Genomic DNA, 16739 nt, shown 5'->3' with positions numbered 1-16739 from the left:
TATAATATAATGTCGACTAAAGCCTTTAGTGGTCTCTCTCCCCTCCTCTCCCAGTGTATAATATGTCTACTAAAGCCTTTAGTGGTCTCTCTCCCCTCCTCTCCCAGTGTATAATATAATGTCTACTAAAGCCTTTAGTGGTCTCTCTCCCCCTCCTCTCCCAGTGTATAATATAATGTCTACTAAAGCCTTTAGTGGTCTCTCCCCCTCCTCTCCCAGTGTATAATATAATGTCTACTAAAGCCTTTAGTGGTCTCTCTCCCCTCCTCTCCCAGTGTATAATATAATGTCTACTAAAGCCTTTAGTGGTCTCTCCCCCTCCTCTCCCAGTGTATAATATAATGTCTACTAAAGCCTTTAGTGGTCTCTCCCCCTCCTCTCCCAGTGTATAATATAATGTCTACTAAAGCCTTTAGTGGTCTCTCTCCCCCTCCTCTCCCAGTGTATAATATAATGTCTACTAAAGCCTTTAGTGGTCTGTCCCCCTCCTCTCCCAGTGTATAATATAATGTCTACTAAAGCCTTTAGTGGTCTCTCTCCCCCTCCTCTCCCAGTGTATAATATAATGTCTACTAAAGCCTTTAGTGGTCTCTCTCCCCCTCCTCTCCCAGTGTATAATATAATGTCTACTAAAGCCTTTAGTGGTCTCTCTCCCCTCCTCTCCCAGTGTATAATATAATGTCTACTAAAGCCTTTAGTGGTCTCTCTCCCCCTCCTCTCCCAGTGTATAATATAATGTCTACTAAAGCCTTTAGTGGTCTCTCTCCCCCTCCTCTCCCAGTGTATAATATAATGTCTACTAAAGCCTTTAGTGGTCTGTCCCCCTCCTCTCCCAGTGTATAATATAATGTCTACTAAAGCCTTTAGTGGTCTCTCCCCCTCCTCTCCCAGTGTATAATATAATGTCTACTAAAGCCTTTAGTGGTCTCTCTCCCCCTCCTCTCCCAGTGTATAATATAATGTCTACTAAAGCCTTTAGTGGTCTCTCTCCCAGTGTATAATATAATGTCTACTAAAGCCTTTAGTGGTCTCTCTCCCCTCCTCTCCCAGTGTATAATAATATGTCTACTAAAGCCTTTAGTGGTCTCTCTCCCCTCCTCTCCCAGTGTATAATATAATGTCTACTAAAGCCTTTAGTGGTCTCTCTCCCCTCCTCTCCCAGTGTATAATATAATGTCTACTAAAGCCTTTAGTGGTCTGTCCCCCTCCTCTCCCAGTGTATAATATAATGTCTACTAAAGCCTTTAGTGGTCTCTCTCCCCCTCCTCTCCCAGTGTATAATATAATGTCTACTAAAGCCTTTAGTGGTCTCTCTCTCCTCCTCTCCCAGTGTATAATATAATGTCTACTAAAGCCTTTAGTGGTCTCTCCCCCTCCTCTCCCAGTGTATAATATAATGTCTACTAAAGCCTTTAGTGGTCTCTCTCCCCCTCCTCTCCCAGTGTATAATATAATGTCTACTAAAGCCTTTAGTGGTCTCTCTCGCCTCCTCTCCCAGTGTATAATATAATGTCTACTAAAGCCTTTAGTGGTCTCTCCCCCTCCTCTCCCAGTGTATAATATAATGTCTACTAAAGCCTTTAGTGGTCTCTCTCCCCCTCCTCTCCCAGTGTATAATATAATGTCTACTAAAGCCTTTAGTGGTCTCTCTCCCCCTCCTCTCCCAGTGTATAATATAATGTCTACTAAAGCCTTTAGTGGTCTCTCCCCTCCTCTCCCAGTGTATAATATAATGTCTACTAAAGCCTTTAGTGGTCTCTCTCCCCCTCCTCTCCCAGTGTATAATATAATGTCGACTAAAGCCTTTAGTGGTCTCTCTCCCCTCCTCTCCCAGTGTATAATATAATGTCTACTAAAGCCTTTAGTGGTCTCACCCCTCCTCTCCCAGTGTATAATATAATGTCTACTAAAGCCTTTAGTGGTCTCTCTCCCCCTCCTCTCCCAGTGTATAATATAATGTCTACTAAAGCCTTTAGTGGTCTCTCTCCCCCTCCTCTCCCAGTGTATAATATAATGTCGACTAAAGCCTTTAGTGGTCTCTCTCCCCCTCCTCTCCCAGTGTATAATATAATGTCGACTAAAGCCTTTAGTGGTCTCTCCCCTCCTCTCCCAGTGTATAATATGTCTACTAAAGCCTTTAGTGGTCTCTCTCCCCCTCCTCTCCCAGTGTATAATATAATGTCTACTAAAGCCTTTAGTGGTCTCTCTCCCCCTCCTCTCCCAGTGTATAATATAATGTCTACTAAAGCCTTTAGTGGTCTCTCTCCCCTCCTCTCCCAGTGTATAATATGTCTACTAAAGCCTTTAGTGGTCTCTCTCCCCTCCTCTCCCAGTGTATAATATAATGTCTACTAAAGCCTTTAGTGGTCTCTCTCCCCCTCCTCTCCCAGTGTATAATATAATGTCTACTAAAGCCTTTAGTGGTCTCTCCCCTCCTCTCCCAGTGTATAATATAATGTCTACTAAAGCCTTTAGTGGTCTCTCTCCCCTCCTCTCCCAGTGTATAATATAATGTCTACTAAAGCCTTTAGTGGTCTCTCTCCCCCTCCTCTCCCAGTGTATAATATAATGTCTACTAAAGCCTTTAGTGGTCTCTCTCCCCCTCCTCTCCCAGTGTATAATATAATGTCTACTAAAGCCTTTAGTGGTCTCTCCCCCTCCTCTCCCAGTGTATAATATAATGTCTACTAAAGCCTTTAGTGGTCTCTCTCCCCCTCCTCTCCCAGTGTATAATATAATGTCTACTAAAGCCTTTAGTGGTCTCTCTCCCCCTCCTCTCCCAGTGTATAATATAATGTCTACTAAAGCCTTTAGTGGTCTCTCCCCTCCTCTCCCAGTGTATAATATAATGTCTACTAAAGCCTTTAGTGGTCTCTCTCCCCTCCTCTCCCAGTGTATAATATAATGTCTACTAAAGCCTTTAGTGGTCTCTCTCCCCCTCCTCTCCCAGTGTATAATATAATGTCTACTAAAGCCTTTAGTGGTCTCTCCCCCTCCTCTCCCAGTGTATAATATAATGTCTACTAAAGCCTTTAGTGGTCTGTACTCCTCCTCTCCCAGTGTATAATATAATGTCTACTAAAGCCTTTAGTGGTCTCTCCCCTCCTCTCCCAGTGTATAATATAATGTCTACTAAAGCCTTTAGTGGTCTCTCTCCCCTCCTCTCCCAGTGTATAATATAATGTCTACTAAAGCCTTTAGTGGTCTCTCTCCCCCTCCTCTCCCAGTGTATAATATAATGTCTACTAAAGCCTTTAGTGGTCTCTCTCCCCCTCCTCTCCCAGTGTATAATATAATGTCTACTAAAGCCTTTAGTGGTCTCTCCCCCTCCTCTCCCAGTGTATAATATAATGTCTACTAAAGCCTTTAGTGGTCTCTCTCCCCCTCCTCTCCCAGTGTATAATATAATGTCTACTAAAGCCTTTAGTGGTCTCTCCCCCTCCTCTCCCAGTGTATAATATAATGTCGACTAAAGCCTTTAGTGGTCTCTCCCCCTCCTCTCCCAGTGTATAATATAATGTCGACTAAAGCCTTTAGTGGTCTCCCCAGATCCAGGGGAAACCCGTCTGTTCTCGACGCTACACACTCTGCTTTACATCATAAGTGGCTTCAACTGTCTAAATGGGTCCTATCCATTTCAGCGGAGTGTTTTCTGTACAACTTCAGTAATGTGATATGCTAATTTGAGAAGAGAGAGATGATACTGCTCTTTGATAAATCCAGTTGAAAATCAACCCACATCAATAGTATGACTTTTACCCTCCTGTTCTCTCTGTCTGTAGATTTGTGGACCTTTAAAAATCTCCTGTCTGTAAAGGGCTCATGAAGTCATGTAGAAGACTGTATTCTGGCTAAGAGAGCTCAGGTAGTGTAGGTCAGACCCCATACAGAGTAATGGAATGGTCCTAGGTCCCTCTCTGTATCACAGACCTGGGGGGCTAAAGACATCCAAACCAACCAACCTGTTTGAGTGACAGCTGGGCCAGCCAGGTGTTCTCTAGCATCTCCTTCCTGTGTGTGGGCGGGGCGTCGCGGACCTTCAGGTACAGCTGGTGGGCTTGCAGGCCGCAGCTCTGACACACCCCCTGCTCAGTCTGCAGTACCCGGGCACGCATGTAGGCCTGGCTGGAGCGTAGCTGGAACTCCTCCTGACATCTATGATAGGATAGATGAAGTAGAATACAACAGAATAACGATGTTTCCTTTGTAGAGCTTTAATAAAGGAACACAGTAGACCTACGAGGCAACACTAATAATAGCCGGATATACAACACCACTGATGGGTGAACTTGGCTTTACTTTGATGATGCAGCGACTTACGTCTGGCTACAGAAGCAGGTGTCCCAGGCTCCTCCGGTGGACCCACAGGCCTTGTGGCAGGACAGACACAAGGGTCGACCCTCACCGTCCAGCACCTGCAGGTACCCAGCTTCAGCCTCTGACGGGCCCTCAGGAGCACCAACAGGAGGCTCTGGGTGCACCTCAGATGGTCTGGGGGGAGAGATGGTAAGAGACAGCGATAGAGAGAGAGACAGAGACAAAGAGAGGGAGGGAGGCATGTCAGTCATCTGCCAAACAAGTTAATAAACAGTATTAATCCACTGGGCACAGACGTCAATTCAACTTCTATTCCACGTTGGTTCAACGTAATTTCTTTGACATGACGATTCTGTCTGCCTTGCGGTCGGAGGCCGAGCAATTGCCGTACCAGGCAGTGATGCAACCAGTCAGGATGCTCTCGATGTTGCAGCTGTAGAACCTTTTGAGGATCTGAGGACCCATGACAAATCTTTTTAGTTTCCTGAGGGGGGATTAGGCTTTGTCGTGCCCTCTTCACAACTGTCTTGGTGTTTTTGGACCATTCTAGTTTGTTGGTGATGAGGACACCAAGGAACTTGAAGCTCTCAACCTGCTCTACTACAGCCCCGTCGATGAGAATGGGGGCGTGCTCGGTCCTCCTTTTCCTGTACTTCACAATCATCTCCTTAGTCTTGGTTACGTTGAGGGATAGGTTATTCTGGCACCACCCGGCCAGGTCTCTGACCTCCTCCCTATAGGCTGTCTGGTCGTTGTCGGTGATCAGGCCTACCACTGTTGTGTCGACTGCAAACTTAACGATGGTGTTGGAGTCGTGCATGGCCATGCAGTCGTGGTTGAACAAGGAGTACAGGAGGGGACTGAGCACGCACCCCTGAGGGGCTCCAGTGTTGAGGATCAGCGTGGCAGATGTGTTGCTACCTACCCTTACCACCTGGGGGTGACCTGTCAGGAAGTCCAGGATCCAGTTGCAGAGGGAGATGTTTAGTCCCAGGATCCTTAGCTTAGTGATGAGCTTTGAGGGCACTATGGTGTTGAACGCTGAGCTGTAGTCAATGAATAGAATTCTCACTAAGGTGTTATTTTTGTCCAGGTGGGAAAGGGCAGTGTGGAGTGCAATAGAGATTGCATCATCTGTGGATCTGTTTGGGCGATATGCAAATTGGAGTGGGTCTAGCGTTTCTGGGATAATGGTGTTGATGGGAGCCATTACCAGCCTTTCAAAGCACTTCATGGCTATGGACGAGAGTGCTACGGGTCTGTAGTCATTTAGGCAGGTTGCCTTCGTGTTCTTGGGCACAGGGATTATGGTGGTCTGCTTGAAACATGTTGGTATTACAGACTCAATCAGGGACATGTTGAAAATGTCAGTGAAGACATCTGCCAGTTGGTCAGCACATGCCCGGAGCACACGTCCTGGTAATCCGTCTGGCCCCGCAGCCTTGTGAATAATGACCTGTTTAAAGGTCTTACTCACGTCGGCTACGGAGAGCGTGATCACACAGTCATCCGGAACAGCTGATTCTCATGCATGCCTCAGTGTTGCTTGCCTCGAAGCTAGCATAGAAGTGACTGTGACGCGGCTGTGCTTCCCTTTGTAGTCTGTAATAGTTTGCAAGCCCTCCCACATCCAACGAGTGTCGGAGCCAGTGTAGTACGATTCAATTTTAGCCCTGTATTGACGCTTTGCCTGTTTGATGGTTCATTGGAGGGCATAGCAGGATTTCTTATAAGCTTCCGGGTTAGAGTCCCGCACCTTGAAAGCGGCAGCTCTACCCTTTAGCTCAGTGCGAATGTTGCCTGTAATCCATGGCTTCTGGTTGGGCTATGTTCCTACAGTCACTGTTGGGACGACGTCCTCGATGCGCTTATTGATAAAGCCAGTGACTGATGTGGTGTACTCCTCAGTGCCATCGGAAGAATCCTGGAACATGTTCCAGTCTGTGCTAGCAAAACAGTCCTGTTGTTTAGCATCTGCTTCACCTGACCACTTTGTTATAGACCGAGTCACTGGTGCTTCCTGCTTTAATTTTTGCTTGTAACCAGGAATCAGGAGGATAGAATTGTGGTCGGATTTACCAAATGGAGGGTGAGGGAGATCTTTGTATGCGTCTCTGTGTGTGGAGTACAGGTGATCTAGAATGTATTTCCCTCTGGTTGAACATTTAATATGCTGGTAGATATTAGGTAGAACTGATTTAAGTTTCCCTGCATTAAAGTCTCCAGCTGACTGAGTGCGGTCTTAGTGCCAGCATCTGTCTGTGGTGGTAAATAAACAGCCACGAAAAGTATAGCTGAAAACTCTCTAGGCAAATAGTGTGATCTGCATTTTATCACAAGATTCTCTACTTCAGGCGAGCAAAATCTAGAGACTTCCTTAGATTTCGTGCACCAGCTGTTGTTTACAAATATGCACAGACCGCCCCCCCCCTGGTCTTACCGGAGTGTGCTGTTCTATCTTGCCGGTGCAGCGTATATCCCGCTAGCTGAATATCCATGTCGTCATTCAGCCACGATTCAGTGAAACATAAGATATTACCGAGTTTGATGTCCCGTTGGTAGGATATTCGTGACCGTACCTCATCTAATTTATTGTCCAATGATTGCACATTGGCGAGTAATATTGACGGTAACGGCAGCTTTCCCAGTCGCCTTCTGCGGATCCTTACGAGGCATCCCGGTCTGTGTCCTCTGTACCTGCGTCTCTTCCTCTTGCAAATAACGGGGATGTTGGCCTTGTCGGGTGTTTGGAGAATGTCCTGCGCGTCCTGCTTGTTGAAGAAAAAATCTAATCCGAGGTGAGTGATCGCTGTCCTGATATCCAGAAGCTCTTTTTTGACGTAAGATACGGTGGCAGAAACATTATGTACAAAATAAGTTACAAATAACGCGAAAAAAACACATAGTAGCACAACTGGTTGGGCGCCTGTAAAACTGCTGCCAATTCTTCCAGTGCCATTTTATGCTACAGCTACTCTCTGTTTATCATATATGCATAGTCACTTTAACCATATCTACATGTACATACTACCTCAATCAGCCCGACTAACCGGTGCCTGTATATAGCCTCGCTACTGTTATTTTTCACTGTTGTTTTTATTTCTTTACTTACCTATTGTTCACCTAATACCTTTTTTGCACTTTTGGTTAGAGCCCGTAAGTAAGCATTTCACTGTAAGGTCTACACCTGTTGTATTCAGCATTTCACTGTAAGGTCTACTACACCTGTTGTATTCAGCATTTCACTGTAAGGTCTACTACACCTGTTGTATTCAGCCTTTCACTGTAAGGTCTACTACACCTGTTGTATTCAGCATTTCACTGTAAGGTCTACTACACCTGTTGTATTCAGCATTTCACTGTAAGGTCTACTACACCTGTTGTATTCAACATTTCACTGTAAGGTCTACTACACCTGTTGTATTCAGCATTTCACTGTAAGGTCTACTACACCTGTTGTATTCAGCATTTCACTGTAAGGTCTACTACACCTGTTGTATTCAGCATTTCACTGTAAGGTCTACTACACCTGTTGTATTCAGCGTTTCACTGTAAGGTCTACTACACCTGTTGTATTCAGCGTTTCACTGTAAGGTCTACTACACCTGTTGTATTCAGCATTTCACTGTAAGGTCTACTACACCTGTTGTATTCAGCATTTCACTGTAAGGTCTACTACACCTGTTGTATTCAGCATTTCACTGTAAGGTCTACTACACCTGTTGTATTCAGCATTTCACTGTAAGGTCTACTACACCTGTTGTATTCAGCATTTCACTGTAAGGTCTACTACACCTGTTGTATTCAGCATTTCACTGTAAGGTCTACTACACCTGTTGTATTCAGCATTTCACTGTAAGGTCTACTACACCTGTTGTATTCAGCGTTTCACTGTAAGGTCTACTACACCTGTTGTATTCAGCATTTCACTGTAAGGTCTACTACACCTGTTGTATTCAGCATTTCACTGTAAGGTCTACTACACCTGTTGTATTCAGCATTTCACTGTAAGGTCTACTACACCTGTTGTATTCAGCGTTTCACTGTAAGGTCTACACCTGTTGTATTCAGCATTTCACTGTAAGGTCTACTACACCTGTTGTATTCAGCATTTCACTGTAAGGTCTACTACACCTGTTGTATTCAGCGTTTCACTGTAAGGTCTACTACACCTGTTGTATTCAGCATTTCACTGTAAGGTCTACTACACCTGTTGTATTCAGCATTTCACTGTAAGGTCTACTACACCTGTTGTATTCAGCATTTCACTGTAAGGTCTACTACACCTGTTGTATTCAGCATTTCACTGTAAGGTCTACTACACCTGTTGTATTCAGCGTTTCACTGTAAGGTCTACTACACCTGTTGTATTCAGCATTTCACTGTAAGGTCTACTACACCTGTTGTATTCAGCATTTCACTGTAAGGTCTACTACACCTGTTGTATTCAGCATTTCACTGTAAGGTCTACTACACCTGTTGTATTCGGAGCACGTGACCAATAAACTTTGATTTGAAACAACGTTGATTCAACCAGTGTGTGGAAGCCTCTGTATTACTATACAGTTACATTCATTCAATAGGAACTTTAAGCATGCTTTGGGGAGCTGGGACATATGGTTGTTGTCTGTGTGAGTCTTCCTCCTGGCTGGAGAAGCAGAGGGAGAGGATGTGTTCTTACAGCGTTCCACCAGGGTACTGCCTGTCCACACGTTAGGGAACAGATGGGACACAGCTCTCTGGAGCGTCCCCGATGATCCTCAACCAATCAGCAAGACTCGCTGGGTGAGAGAGAAAGAGCCAGTCCCTGTGGTGGTTGCCATAGCGATGTGCTCCATCTATCCAACAAGCCTTCAGTCAATTGCCTCTAAAACAGTGGATTATAGCCTGGTCCCTCTGTGGTAAACACTCACTGGTCCCACAGTCTCTTGTACAGGCCAGGCCATACAGTCTAAGAAGACATAGACAAGAGATCATTGAGCCTCACTGGCGAAACCCACGAAAAGCCAGACTTACTTCAACCTTCTAAATGTCAACTGAGGACACATTTAGTTCCTTGGGTATTGAACAACAATTGTACAGACAGGACATACCGTGGTCTTTCAATGTAATATCATTTGAATGTGGAGGAGAAAGTTTGACACTATGAACTAGTGTTGCTATGACTCTCTAGGAGACTGAACACCTACTTCTCTGGGACGGAGGCAGAGGTGTTGGGTCGTGACATAGAGGTGGTTCTCCTCTTGGTGAAGAACATCTCCTTGTGGACCATGCGGACAGTTCCTCCATCACACTGGGCCTTACTGAGAGAGGCCTGGGACACATCTTCTTTGGTTAGATACCTGGATGGAGGGAGGAAGAGTATGGTTAGGTACCGGAATGGAGGGATGGGGGAGGAGAGTGGGACTTTGGTTAGGATGGAGGGAGGGAGGAGGAAGTTACCTGGGGGGGAGGACGAGGGGGAGGGGCGAGAAGGAGGAGAGGAAGAGTAAGGTCAGATAGCTGGATGAGGAGAGGAAGGAGACACATCAAAGAGGAGGAATCTTGAAGAAAGGAGGAGGAGGAAGAAGAGAGGAAGGGGCAGATTTGCATGAAAGAGAGAAGGGGTGAGGGGACTGTTGGGCTTCAAACAGCCCAGTGTAGAGAGGCTGGATGAAAGGACATGAAAGCCAGGTCCAACTGACAGTAGTACTGAGAGGTGTTGGGCGGAGGGGTGTGTGTGTGTGTGTGTGTGTGTGTGTGTGTGTGTGGTGTGTGTGTGGGGGGGGGGGGGGGCTAAAAGGCTAAACTCTGAGTCTCTTTGTGAAGACGGCCCTGATCCTTCAGGACAACGCAGCACAGCACTACAGCAGAGTCTAATTAACCTCAGGATAATCACCTTCCCACCCATCTCCTTACTACACAATAATCTCCTTCCCATCCATCTCCTTACTACACAATAATCTCCTTCCCATCCATCTCCTTACTACACAATAATCACCTTCCCACCCATCTCCTTACTACACAATAATCACCTTCCCATCCATCTCCTTACTACACAATAATCACCTTCCCATCCATCTCCTTACTACACAATAATCACCTTCCCATCCATCTCCTTACTACACAATAATCTCCTTCCCATCCATCTCCTTACTACACAATAATCTCCTTCCCATCCATCTCCTTACTACACAATAACCACCTTCCCATCCATCTCCTTACTACACAATAATCTCCTTCCCATCCATCTCCTTACTACACAATAATCTCCTTCCCATCCATCTCCTTACTACACAATAACCACCTTCCCATCCATCTCCTTACTACACAATAATCTCCTTCCCACCCATCTCCTTACTACACAATAATCTCCTTCCCATCCATCTCCTTACTACACAATAATCACCTTCCCATCCATCTCCTTACTACACAATAATCACCTTCCCATCCATCTCCTTACTACACAATAATCTCCTTCCCATCCATCTCCTTACTACACAATAATCACCTTCCCATCCATCTCCTTACTACACAATAATCCCCTTCCCACCCATCTCCTTACTACACAATAATCACCTTCCCATCCATCTCCTTACTACACAATAATCACCTTCCCATCCATCTCCTTACTACACAATAATCCCCTTCCCACCCATCTCCTTACTACACAATAATCTCCTTCCCATCCATCTCCTTACTACACAATAATCTCCTTCCCATCCATCTCCTTACTACACAATAATCACCTTCCCATCCATCTCCTTACTACACAATAATCACCTTCCCATCCATCTCCTTACTACACAATAATCACCTTCCCATCCATCTCCTTACTACACAATAATCTCCTTCCCATCCATCTCCTTACTACACAATAATCTCCTTCCCATCCATCTCCTTACTACACAATAATCACCTTCCCATCCATCTCCTTACTACACAATAATCTCCTTCCCACCCATCTCCTTACTACACAATAATCTCCTTCCCATCCATCTCCTTACTACACAATAATCTCCTTCCCACCCATCTCCTTACTACATGATAATCACCTTCCAATCCAACAAGATAATCACCTTCACATCCATCTCCTTACTACAAGATAATCACCTTCCTATCCATCTCCTTACTCCTGTATTGTATTAGCTCAGTTACAGTGTGAATCTCTACCTCTGTAGGAACCAGGGTTCCCAGTTGGACTTTGTTTCTACCATACTTTCTCAGCATGAAGTCTTTAACCAACATATCATCTCTGGAAATCAGCTTGATGTGCAGTCAATGGGGCAAACCTTGATTAGAGAATAAACCCCACATTCTGTCAAATGCTTTCCTCCTACGTCCACTGTGATTGGCTCTTGAGACACCCACCCCCACATGAAGCAGGATGAATCTGTGATTATCTGATGCCGTCTGGACACCAACACAGTAGGATGGAGACATAGGACAGGTTCAATCCCTCCCCCCACCTACCTCTTGGTGCTGCTGTGTTTGCGCTGGGTGCTGGTCAGTTGGTCCAGGACCAGGACTGGGCTGCAGAACAGGAGACCACTGCGGCGGATCAGTCTCTGCTTCATGGCTGTCAGAGTGCTCCACTGCTGGACAAACCTCAATATCTGACCCACACAGAGAGAGTCACAACACCACTTTAAACCTCAGTACCTAACCCACAAAGTCACATCAACACCACTTTAAACCTCAATACCTAACCCACACAGAGAGTCACATCAACACCACTTTAAACCTCAGTACCTGACCCACACAGAGTCACATCAACACCACTTTAAACCTCAGTACCTAACCCACACAGAGAGTCACATCAACACCACTTTAAACCTCAGTACCTGACCCACACAGAGTCACATCAACACCACTTTAAACCTCAGTACCTAACCCACAAAGTCACATCAACACCACTTTAAACCTCAATACCTAACCCACACAGAGAGTCACATCAACACCACTTTAAACCTCAGTACCTAACCCACACAGAGAGTCACATCAACACCACTTTAAACCTCAGTACCTGACCCACACAGTCACATCAACACCACTTTAAACCTCAGTACCTAACCCACACAGAGAGTCACATCAACACCACTTTAAACCTCAGTACCTAACCCACACAGAGAGTCACATCAACACCACTTTAAACCTCAGTACCTAACCCACAAAGTCACATCAACACCACTTTAAACCTCAGTACCTGACCCACACAGAGAGTCACATCAACACCACTTTAAACCTCAGTACCTAACCCACAAAGTCACATCAACACCACTTTAAACCTCAGTACCTGACCCACACAGAGTCACATCAACACCACTTTAAACCTCAGTACCTGACCCACACAGAGTCACATCAACACCACTTTAAACCTCAGTACCTAACCCACACAGAGAGTCACATCAACACCACTTTAAACCTCAGTACCTGACCCACACAGAGAGTCACATCAACACCACTTTTAACCTCAGTACCTGACCCACACAGAGTCACATCAACACCACTTTAAACCTCAGTACCTAACCCACACAGAGTCACATCAACACCACTTTAAACCTCAGTACCTAACCCACACAGAGTCACATCAACACCACTTTAAACCTCAGTACCTAACCCACACAGAGTCACATCAACACCACTTTAAACCTCAATACCTAACCCACAAAGTCACATCAACACCACTTTAAACCTCAGTACCTAACCCACACAGAGTCACATCAACACCACTTTAAACCTCAGTACCTAACCCACAAAGTCACATCAACACCACTTTAAACCTCAGTACCTAACCCACAAAGTCACATCAACACCACTTTAAACCTCAGTACCTGACCCACACAGAGTCACATCAACACCACTTTAAACCTCAGTACCTAACCCACACAGAGAGTCACATCAACACCACTTTAAACCTCAATACCTAACCCACACAGAGAGTCACATCAACACCACTTTAAACCTCAGTACCTAACCCACACAGAGTCACATCAACACCACTTTAAACCTCAGTACCTAACCCACAAAGTCACATCAACACCACTTTAAACCTCAGTACCTAACCCACACAGAGAGTCACATCAACACCACTTTAAACCTCAGTACCTGACCCACACAGAGAGTCACATCAACACCACTTTTAACCTCAGTACCTAACCCACACAGAGAGTCACATCAACACCACTTTAAACCTCAGTACCTAACCCACACAGAGAGTCACATCAACACCACTTTAAACCTCAATACCTAACCCACACAGAGAGTCACATCAACACCACTTTAAACCTCAGTACCTAACCCACACAGAGTCACATCAACACCACTTTAAACCTCAGTACCTGACCCACACAGAGTCACATCAACACCACTTTAAACCTCAGTACCTAACCCACACAGAGAGTCACATCAACACCACTTTTAACCTCAGTACCTGACCCACACAGAGTCACATCAACACCACTTTAAACCTCAGTACCTAACCCACACAGAGTCACATCAACACCACTTTAAACCTCAGTACCTAACCCACAAAGTCACATCAACACCACTTTAAACCTCAGTACCTGACCCACACAGAGTCACATCAACACCACTTTAAACCTCAGTACCTGACCCACAAAGTCACATCAACACCACTTTAAACCTCAATACCTAACCCACACAGAGAGTCACATCAACACCACTTTAAACCTCAGTACCTGACCCACAGAGAGTCACTGTAAAGCATTCAAACAAAGACACAATCTGTAATTCATTTTACAGCCAAACGGCAGCCACATTAAATAAAAGAACCACTGAACAGCACCTTTAAATGACTGCGCCTTTAAATGACTACCTCTAGGTGACAGCTTCCCTGTAGTGACTGCAGTGATGTCTACCGCTAGGTGACAGCTTCCCTCCTGTGACTAGACTACAGTGTGGTCTACCTCTAGGTGACAGCTTCCCTCCTGTGACTAGACTACAGTGTGGTCTACCTCTAGGTGACAGCTTCCCTCCTGTGACTAGACTACAGTGTGGTCTACCTCTAGGTGACAGCTTCCCTCCTGTGACTAGACTACAGTGTGGTCTACCTCTAGGTGACAGCTTCCCTCCTGTGACTAGACTACAGTGTGGTCTACCTCTAGGTGACAGCTTCCCTGTAGTGACTGCAGTGATGTCTACCGCTAGGTGACAGCTTCCCTCCTGTGACTAGACTACAGTGTGGTCTACCTCTAGGTGACAGCTTCCCTGTAGTGACTGCAGTGATGTCTACCTCTAGGTGACAGCTTCCCTCCTGTGACTAGACTACAGTGTGGTCTACCTCTAGGTGACAGCTTCCCTCCTGTGACTAGACTACAGTGTGGTCTACTTGCAGGTCAAACAAACCGACCTGTGCCCTGTTCTCTCTGCGTCTGAAGGCTTCAGGCAGGTCCTCCCAGTTGTCCAGTTGAATGTCCAGAGGAAGGAAGTTCCAGTGCAGTGGACTGTCCTCCTGATGAAGGGAGAGACACAGAGATTAGATAAGACAGCTGAAAACACATTCACACACTTCAACTGGGCATTGCAACCAATTGAAAAAAGACATTTGTCAGCCAATTCCTCATACGTAATACTTTACATTTCACCCAGACTGACAAATCTGATCACATTTTTATTTAGCAGTTGATTAAATCCCTTTGTGAATAATGTGAGTGGCCTAGGATTAAGCAAATCAGACATGATTTAAAAGGGTAAAACACATCTGATGTATGCCTTAAAAGGGTATTGTTATGTTGAAGAAGGTAGATAGATGCTTATCCTTTGATGGTACATAAGAGGTGTGTCACAGAAAATTTCCATTTCAATTGGTCACTCATATCAAAGACATATTGGACTACAGGTATTAAAGAGGGAAAGGAGGAGAGAGGGGAAGGAGGAGGAGGAAGAGGAGAGAGGGGAAGAGGAGAAGTAAGAGGAGGAGGAGAGGGGAAGGAGGAGGAGGAAGAGGAGAGAGGGGAAGAGGAGAAGTAAGAGGAGGAGGAGAGGGGAAGGAGGAGGAGGAAGAGGAGAGAGGGGAAGGTGGAGGCAAGAGGGGAAGAGGAGGCGAGGGGGACGAGGAGGCGAGAGGGGAAGAGGAGGCGAGAGGGGAAGAGGAGGCGAGGGGGGACGAGGAGGCGAGAGGGGAAGAGGAGGCGAGAGGGGAAGAGGAGGCGAGGGGGGACGAGGGGGGACGAGGAGGGACGAGGAGGCGAGAGAGGAAGAGGAGACGAGGGGGGACGAGGAGGCGAGGGGGGACGAGGAGGCGAGAGGGGAAGAGGAGACGAGAGGGGAAGAGGAGACGAGAGGGGAAGAGGAGACGAGAGGGGAAGAGGAGGCGAGGGGGGACGAGGAGGGACGAGGAGGCGAGAGAGGAAGAAGAAGGAGGAGTGCTGAGTACAGAGTAGAAGCATCGTCATGTACCTGGGAGTAAAGGTAGATACGCTCAGTGTTCTTGCTGGCGCAGAACTTCATGTTGGGGTACAGGGGGAGACTGGCCGTAGTGTCAACACCATCAGCAGGACTAGATACACTGTCTGTCTGGGCTGCAGGGAGGGAGAGGAGAAAGGTCATTACGGTCTAGAGGTGAGGCTCCCTAATGATGACAATGCCTGCAAGAAAAGGTCAATTGATGGAAATAGACTCCATAATACATCTATGAGGGACCGCCACAGTACACAGCAGCTTTAGTTAGAACAGACAGGATATCTATCTAGGTGGCGACAGCAGCGTTAGTTAGAATAGACAGGATATCTATCTAGGTGGCGACAGCAGCTTTAGTTAGAATAGACAGGATATCTATCTAGGTGGGCGACAGCAGCTTTAGTTAGAATAGACAGGATATCTATCTAGGTGGCGACAGCAGCTTTAGTTAGAACAGACAGGATATCTATCTAGGTGGGCGAAAGCAGCTTTAGTTAGAACAGACAGGATATCTATCTAGGTGGCGACAGCAGCTTTAGTTAGAATAGACAGGATATCTATCTAGGTGGCGACAGCAGCGTTAGTTAGAATAGACAGGATATCTATCTAGGTGGGCGACAGCAGCGTTAGTTAGAATAGACAGGATATCTATCTAGGTGGCGACAGCAGCTTTAGTTAGAATAGACAGGATATCTATCTAGGTGGCGACAGCAGCTTTAGTTAGAATAGACAGGATATCTATCTAGGTGGCGACAGCAGCGTTAGTTAGAATAGACAGGATATCTATCTAGGTGGGCGACAGCAGCTTTAGTTAGAATAGACAGGATATCTATCTAGGTGGCGACAGCAGCGTTAGTTAGAATAGACAGGATATCTATCTAGGTGGCGACAGCAGCTTTAGTTAGAATAGACAGGATATCTATCTAGGTGGGCGACAGCAGCTTTAGTTAGAATAGACAGGATATCTATCTAGGTGGCGACAGCAGCTTTAGTTAGAACAGACAGGATATCTATCTAGGTGG

General features: G+C 45.9%; 1 protein-coding gene across 1 annotated transcript in view; it reads right to left on the bottom strand.

Moving 5' to 3' along the window:
- The window catches only part of LOC106575916 (DNA annealing helicase and endonuclease ZRANB3), a 103306-nt gene that overhangs the window by 23361 nt on the left and 63206 nt on the right, over window positions 1-16739 (bottom strand). Inside the window, exons 15-20 of the mRNA XM_082963092.1 lie at window positions 15718-15839; window positions 14669-14770; window positions 11770-11912; window positions 9507-9659; window positions 4321-4491; window positions 3963-4155 (exon numbers count right to left, since the gene is read on the bottom strand). Of these exons, the coding sequence (XP_082819218.1) occupies window positions 3963-4155; window positions 4321-4491; window positions 9507-9659; window positions 11770-11912; window positions 14669-14770; window positions 15718-15839 (884 nt within the window). The remainder of the gene's footprint in view (window positions 1-3962; window positions 4156-4320; window positions 4492-9506; window positions 9660-11769; window positions 11913-14668; window positions 14771-15717; window positions 15840-16739) is intronic.

This window comes from Salmo salar, chromosome 16 (assembly GCF_965601325.2).
Source record: "Salmo salar chromosome 16, fSalSal1, whole genome shotgun sequence".
NCBI lineage: Eukaryota > Metazoa > Chordata > Actinopteri > Salmoniformes > Salmonidae > Salmo > Salmo salar.
This window is presented reverse-complemented; position numbering and strand designations above follow the sequence as displayed.